This window comes from Ranitomeya imitator, chromosome 2, assembly GCF_032444005.1.
Source record: "Ranitomeya imitator isolate aRanImi1 chromosome 2, aRanImi1.pri, whole genome shotgun sequence".
NCBI classification, from domain to species: Eukaryota; Metazoa; Chordata; class Amphibia; order Anura; family Dendrobatidae; genus Ranitomeya; species Ranitomeya imitator.
In genome coordinates, this window is record NC_091283.1 from 648295927 (window position 1) to 648304136 (window position 8210).

General features: G+C 41.3%; 1 protein-coding gene across 1 annotated transcript; it reads left to right on the top strand.

Moving 5' to 3' along the window:
- Positions 1–4579: 4579 nt before the first annotated feature.
- On the top strand, positions 4580–5764 carry LOC138666780 (homeobox protein TGIF1-like). The gene is made up of 2 exons (XM_069754954.1): positions 4580–4792; positions 5165–5764. The coding sequence occupies exons 1-2, from the start codon at positions 4580–4582 to the stop codon at positions 5762–5764; spliced, it is 813 nt and encodes a 270-aa protein (XP_069611055.1).
- The last annotated feature ends 2446 nt before the right edge of the window (positions 5765–8210 follow it).

Consider the following 8210-nt stretch of genomic DNA (forward strand, 5'->3'; position numbering starts at 1 on the left):
AGTACTGTGTCCAGTTTTGGGCACCGGTGCTCAGGAAGGATATAATGGAACTAGAGAGAGTACAAAGGAGGGCAACAAAATTAATAAAGGGGATGGGAGAACTACAATACCCAGATAGATTAGCGAAATTAGGATTATTTAGTCTAGAAAAAAGACGACTGAGGGGCGATCTAATAACCATGTATAAGTATATAAGGGGACAATACAAATATCTCGCTGAGGATCTGTTTATACCAAGGAAGGTGACGGGCACAAGGGGGCATTCTTTGCGTCTGGAGGAGAGAAGGTTTTTCCACCAACATAGAAGAGGATTCTTTACTGTTAGGGCAGTGAGAATCTGGAATTGCTTGCCTGAGGAGGTGGTGATGGCGAACTCAGTCGAGGGGTTCAAGAGAGGCCTGGATGTCTTCCTGGAGCAGAACAATATTGTATCATAAATTAGGTTCTGTAGAAGGACGTGGATCTGGGGATTTATTATGATGGAATATAGGCTGAACTGGATGGACAAATGTCTTTTTTCGGCCTAACTGTTACTGTTACTTTTAAGGGAGGGCACGGATGAATTTTTTTCTTTCTGGTCTCTCCCACTCCTTTTTAATTAAGGCTTGAACATTTTCATTAAGTGGAAAGACTCTACGCCTTTTGTGGCCCAGGCCTCCAAACATAATGTCCTGTACAGTTTTGTCAGGACGTGGATCTAGGACCCCCATGGTTGATCTTATGGCCTTCACAAGAGCATCTACTTCGTCTAAGGGGAAGCAGTGGCGGCCTCCGCTCTCAGAATCCGAGGAGGAACCCTGTCTGTGTGAAGCATCCCCCTCAGAACTAGAAGAATCGGAGTGAGAATAGGGTAGAGGTGTTTTCTCCTTGACCCCTTCCCCTTTAAGGGATTTAAATGCTGTTTCTACCTCTGATCTTATTACAGATCATAATTCAGAGGCGAAACTAGGGGTTTCTTCACAAAGGACTTGTCCTATACAGGAACCGCACAATTTCTTATCCCAGTTTTGCAACAGGGGTTCTCTGCATAAGGGGCAGGCTCTATGCTTAATTTTCTCCGTTCATTTTCTTGCCTAAAAATAAACAGAAAAGGGGACCCCAATTATTTGGTGAACTTTCATGAAGATCACTCACCCATCCTGCGCAGCCACAGGTACCGGTTCTGGAGGAGGTATAGGATCCTGTATGAGATCCAAAGTCGATGGTGTCGGCTGGTTAGCCATATTGGAGGCTTTACTCTGCGGCGTGGAATGGCTGCTGGAGCGGGTACTGCGGGTGCCTGCAGAGGACCTTTTCTTTTGCGCATCTGGCTTGCGCTGGTGGTGATGCTGCTGCTGCTGTAAGGGCTGCGCCGGCTGGAGCTGCTTATCGCTGTCCTCCATTATTAGGACTGCATGCAGCAAAGAGCGACTCCACAGCGGTCTTTAAATAGCTACTTTTGGCGCCGATTCATCCCCTCCTCCAGGGCTGCGTTCCAGTGAAGCGCTGATCCCCTTGATTCAACTGCGCATGCGCGCTCTGCCCGGGACCCGGAAGTAGCCGTATCTATATCCGGTGCGACGGCCATCTTGGTGCTCTCACACACACCATGCCACCGCTCCGAATCAGGAAGTGCCTCTGCCGCCGAGGCACACCGGGTCCCTGAAGCCCCTACCCCAATCCGGGGAGGCGGCCGCGCTTCCCTCCGCGCACTCTGCAGCCCCATCGGACCCAGAAGTGGCGACGTCGGACACCGCGCCAGCCGTGACAGGGGCCTCCCCGCCATCATAGGTCGACTGGTCGGCTTCGGATCTCAGGTACCGATCCTAGAGGGTTCCCTGTCAGGGACAGGAAACCAAACTAACGCAGGAGAGAGGTACCGCCCTTTTTATCCTGTAGGTTTCCTGTCCCTGAATGGCGGATTCCCTCTCTCTGGTAGTGCTGTCATGGGTGACTGAGAAATTAAGTCTTTTTGACAGGTTTTTGAAGTGAGAAACAAAGTTTGACATTTTATTGGAGAGAAAGGGCAACAAAGAACATAGGAGGGCTCGAGTCCTGTATGTGGGAAAGCTGGCCGAGATGGGAACATTTTGTCACTTTTTTTTTTAGACATTTTATCATCATTCCACATTAACTAGTAATGGCGCCAGTTATATCTTCCTTTGTGATAAGTTCAAAATAGTAAAAAAAGAGACTTTCTGAATCCACAACATCGCATCACTGAATTTTGCATCAATTAATTGAATGCGGTCCTACATTTTCTTTTTTTGTCAAAATGGCTGACATCACAGAAAAGCAGTGTTGCTGCAGATGCTGCACTACACTGATTTCATCAGGCACGTATCATTTATATTTGTAACCGATGATAACCTGAGCAAACACTAGATCCCTGGAAAAGTGTAATGGAGACATTTTGGGAGAAGCAAGTATATTACAAATATAAAATATGCCATCATTAGTCCTTAGCACCAGTAAATGTTTGTATAGATATAGGAATAAAATAATAAATGGATATTTCTCCAAGGACTTGTTCACACGACCGTATTTTCAGCACAAGTACAAAATGGACAGCACAAGTACAAAATGGATAGCACAAGTACAAAATGGACAGCACAAGTACAAAATGGATAGCACAAGTACAAAATGGATAGCACAAGTACAAAATGGACAGCACTCTGACCAATGCTATTCTATAGGGCGCTGCAGAGGAGCGATTATTTTCAGAATGTGAAAAACATGGCAGCATCAACAAGTTTATTCTAAAAATGGGATGAGACTTGCCAGTTCACGTCTATAGGTGCGCAAATCAGATGCCATACCGAGCCACAGTGTAACATCCGATATTTAGGGATATATTGCAATTCTGTTCCTTAGGAAACTGCAAAAGGTTAATAGACGCTGCTGTAAAAAAACGGATTGTATATGGATGATAAGTAAAAAAGAAATCATCTCACTTTTCTGGATGATTTTTTATACCTACTCTTGGACACATCTATTTCTCAGTCGATGTTCACACTGATTTTTTTTAAAGGTGAGTTGCTTCAAGAAACAATATTTTTTAGAGACATTTTTTACCTGAAGAGGTTTAGAAGAGATTGCGATGAGTTTTTGGAGAGTTTTACTTCAAAATCCATTTTAAAAAAATGTCATGCACTTTTCCTCCCTTCAATAATTTTTCAAATTTTGAGGAAAAAAATGTAAAAAATCCCATGTGAAACGCAATGTGGAGATGAGGTGTTGTGAGGTGCATGATGAACACACTGGTGGCCCAGCGGGGGACCAAGTGTATTCAAAACATTTGAAACAAAAGTTAATTGCATAGGAATTGATAAAGAATTCCAGGATAAAGAATTCCAGGATAAAGAATTCCAGGATAGCAAGTGACAAGAAGTTGACACTATGAGCCCCCCAGAGAGATGGCCAATCACAGCGCGGGATTCAAACACTACCCCGCCCATAACCTGGAGAGTCAGGGGATAAAGTTGTCACCTAAGGTCCTGAGATTTCAGAACTATCACAATCTGTGACTGATCTCACCTGAGCCCAGGACTAAGGATCTCCATAACTACAGAAAACCAGGACTAAGGACTTCCAGGATCAAGGATCCAAGAACCCAGTGAGACCTGAGAATCTGCTACGTCCCATCTCGTAAGTATACTTCTTCCTTACACTGTCATAGTGAGCTTGTACCAGTGATGTGATGTCAAAGGGCAGTTGTCCCTGCAAGTGGGAGGCTAGTGGAATAAACACGTGTGGGAATGTTTCTGAAAGATTCGGGATTATAGATGCGGTGACTTTTCTGATTCACTTTCTTGTTAGGCTGTCGTCATGTTGTCAGTAATTCTTGTGCAGCCACTCTGATGGGGAACAATAGATTGTGACCTGCTCCTCCACAAATAGTGGGGAGATCAGCATGGTGGCAAGTGCTTCATGTGTGTGATAGGTCCAGACCTGAGCGATTGACTGAACAATGACCACACAAGAACTGGTTCCAGTTGAAATAATTATTTTCTTTAGCTGGATGCTGTATGCATAAGTTTTGTTAAATTGTTGCTGGAAATGTGAACATTAGCCTCTGTTCACATGTACAGTAATCATTCATTAGAACGGATCCAGCAGCAATCCATTGTCGGAAAGTTGTGCTAAATAAAATTGATTTCAACTGGATCTGGTCTTTTAACATTGAAGTCTATGGAAAACAGATCTGTTAACTAGCTATCCAGTTTTTCCTTACTGGATCAGTTTCAAATGGATGGCTATTTAGCTTTCAATGTTAAAAAAAATGTATCCAGTTGAAATAATTTTTTTGTTTTTTTTTTAGTCTGGACAACTTGTTTGTCAATGGATTGCTGCTGGATCTGTTCTAACTGATTACTGGTAATTCTGTCTGAGGCTAAGTAGGATGACCATTATGTGTAAATGAAGCCCCTCATCACTCTCTGGAAAAGGCCATTTTCGGACTCGTGTAGTGCAGTGATGTCTTTCAATCCCAGTAGATTGCTCATGACGGCCATTTCTACACTATATAAACCATACATTTTTCATGATGTGTATATCTCTAACATTGTTTGACCCAATGTTTCTCACCCCAGGACCAATTATGGCCAAGATAATGGAATCAATCCCGACTGACAGTGAGCATGACAGCATGGAGCTGGAAGTTCCCGGGTCAAAGAGGAAGCGCAGAGGCAATCTGCCGAAAGAGGCTGTGAAAGTCCTACGCGACTGGTTGTATGAGCACAGACACCATGCTTATCCCTCAGACACGGAGAAAGATATGTTATCTCTACAGACTCATCTCACAGTGCTGCAGGTACGACCCCCAAACATTTCTTGTATATGAGTACATAGTGGGTTCTCCTTTGAAGCCAACATTTTAGGGTAGTTGAATAATAATGACATAATAGTGGTGGTGGGGTATCAAAATTGGTTTTCTGGAACCCGTCAATGCTTTTGTACTTGTTGCAATAAAAAAAAAAGATTGAAAGAAAAATGATTTGCCCCCTTAAATAGTGCCTCTTGACTTTGTGGTATGGCAGCGTGGCATTATTCCCTTACTTGGGGCTGCTCTACAATACCATGCAAAGTCTTAGCAGTGCTTCCTATATCTCGTACACCCCCTGCAATACTATAATTGTTTGATCATGTAAGGATTTAGCTGATCATTTTCTCTTTTCACGTGTAGATTAGCAACTGGTTTATAAATGCTCGGAGACGGACCTTGCCGGACATGCTGCGTAAGGATGGTAAAGACCCTACCAAGTGCACAATCTCTCTGAAGGGAAACAAGAACCCTGAGTCTCCTCCAATCCAGCAAAGACCAATTGCCTTATCATCGATGACACAGATGGAGCACCATACCATACCTGGCATACTGGTTGTCCCCACTATGGCTGGTAACTTGGTACCTCTGCCTCTTATCTACCCTGTTAGACAAACTTTTCATGCTTTAACTACTGTGAGTCCTGATGTCGCTGTGCATGATGTGGTCCAAGGCGTGAAAACTGAATGGACATCTCAGGAACTGCCCACATCTTCACAGCCCAACAAGAAAAGACGTTGCGATTCAACAGATGATTCAACAGATGATGATGTAACACTTTCTCCTTTAGACTTTGAGGAATGTGAAAATATCAGCTCATTGCATATCCTGGCGATGGTAGCCACCAAGGAATTATATTTGTTACGGAGAGCTGAAAAAGCCGAGCGTGATGCTGAGAGACGTTGTAGCGGCCAGCATCCGGATTCACCTTCCAGGGATGATGACAATGGATTCCAAGTGTAATTCCTTTGCATCCTTGAGTTTTTTTGTTTTTCTTTTTCACTTTGCCACTTTTATAAGAATGTTGATTACCTGAAGGACAGACCAAACCAGGATGGAACTGACTCTTTACTATCTGCAAAGAATGCACAAACCCTCATCCTTTTTGTGGGGGCTCTTTGCAAAGAAGTGAAATGGCAGGTCATAATCTGATCAAATTTTTTTTCTCTTTTTTATGGACTTTAAGTACTTACGGTTTACATGACATATTGAACCCTCAGCTGCTTTTTCTGCAGCTGGGACATATAATAGAGCATAGGCACCTTGGAACACTGCAGGTGGGGTGGGCATGTTATTTGAACCCTTACAACATAGTGTTCTACAAATATGCTGCTACCCGCCTCTGCACTTTATTGATCATGGCTCATCCATTAATGTAACCACTATGGCCGATGCTAGAAGAAGGTCACTTGCACGTGGCTATAACCCAGCCTTCTCTGACATGCTCGGCCTCTTTATTATACATTGCGGTTTGGCTATTAAGTGTTTGATGGGTAGGAGGGGTGACTCATTCTCATTAATTGAGTTCCTTCTAGACATTGTTTACTTAGAATTTTATTTGTTTTCAAGGTGTTTGATACTGTGAATATTATTTGCTGTACTATGATCTTAAAGTATTCAGTATGTACTACAGATTTTTTTTCTTGATTTTTGTATTCCAGTGTGATTCTCATTTGACGCCAAATCTATTATCCCATGAGGAATAGAAAAAAAACAGTATTATTTAAAAAAAAAATTCTATTTGCTTCAGAGATGTCTGTCTTTGGTTCTTAGAAGACTAAAAAATATTTTTTTAAAATTTGTATTTTTATTTTTTTTAATTTAATGCCCAACAATGCTGTGTGCAAATTACTTAGGCCACGTGCACACAGTCAGTATTTTACATTTATAAGTCAAAACCAAAGGAAATTTATAATAGAAACACGTGCACCATTTTTGCGTTCACCAACCCCTGGTTTTGGCTTACAAACATTGAGGTAAAATACTGACCCTGTGAACATGGTCTTAAAAGTTGGATTTTTTGTGTTTGATTACTTTACATAGTATAACCACTAGAAGGTGCAATAATACAAACCTCAGTTTTTCAGTTTTTCTAACTTTTTTTTTTTTTTTTACCCTGATGGCTCTCTGCAATGTACTGCTCTACTTTCCACCCTTCCCCCTTTTATTATTTTATATATTATTTAACAGTGGAAACACAAAAATCTTAAGCTAGATTGAACTTGTTCCTATTTTAGTGTTTTTTAGCATACATTTTTAAACCTATTTGTGCAATTTTTAGATGGTGAATAGTATACATTTATGTTAATGTTTCATTTGTGCGTCTTGCGCTTATGAAAACACAAACTACAATCTTACCTCTTTCTATAATTAAGCAAAAAATAAGTGTGTTATAGGATTTCCAAAGGCCTTTTTTTCAGTGCGCTGCCATATAATGTGATTGCATGAAATGTAGGACCCTTAAGTCATAGCCAGTACTCTCCACTTTGCTGTATATACGATTATATGGAAAAGTGGCTTTTATTGATTGAAATCTGAGCGTAGATTTACAGTGAGTCTTCATTTTCATGGACTTAAGGATTTTATACACCCAATGACATGTAAGTAAAGGCACTTTATTGCTGAGGAAATCCTTACCTTTCTTGTAGAAATCTGCTTTTCTGTTATTTTAAGTGCAGAGGGGCGGTCACTGCAATTACAGCTCTCCTGCTTCTTTCCCCATTCCTTGCCCACTGCCTGCCTCCTGTCCCTGGCATACAGGTCACTCACCAGAACGCCAGAGACAGGAGGCAGGGAGTAGACAGAGAGATCAAGAAAGCTGCAAGTGCATTCTCCAACAGTGCTGCACTTGCAGCTCATTAGCATACAATTTCAACTGGATTTCTCCAAAACTGCAAAATCGATTTCTACAAGAAAGCTAAGGACTTACTCAGCATTAAAGCGCCTTTAACCCCTTTACCCCCAAGGGTGGTTTGCACGTTAATGACCAGACCAATTTATGCAATTCTCACCACTGTCCCTTTATGAGGTAATAACTCTGGAACGCTTCAACGTATCTTGGCGATTCTGAGAAGGCTTTCTCGTGACATATTGTACTTCATGATAGTGTTACAATTTCTCATATTTCTTATAATTTGCATTTATTTGTGTAAAAAATAGAAATTTGGCGAAAATTTTGAAAATCTTGCAAATTTCAAACTTTGAATTTTTATGCCCTTAAAACAGAAAAATATGTCACACAAAATAGTTTATAAATAACATTTTCCATAAGTCTACATCAGAACAATTTTGGAAATAAAAATTTTTTTGTTAGGAAGTTATGAGGGTTAAAAGTTGACCAGCGATTTATCATTTTTACAGCAAAATTTACAAAAAATTTTTTTTAGGGACCACCTCACATTGTAAGTCA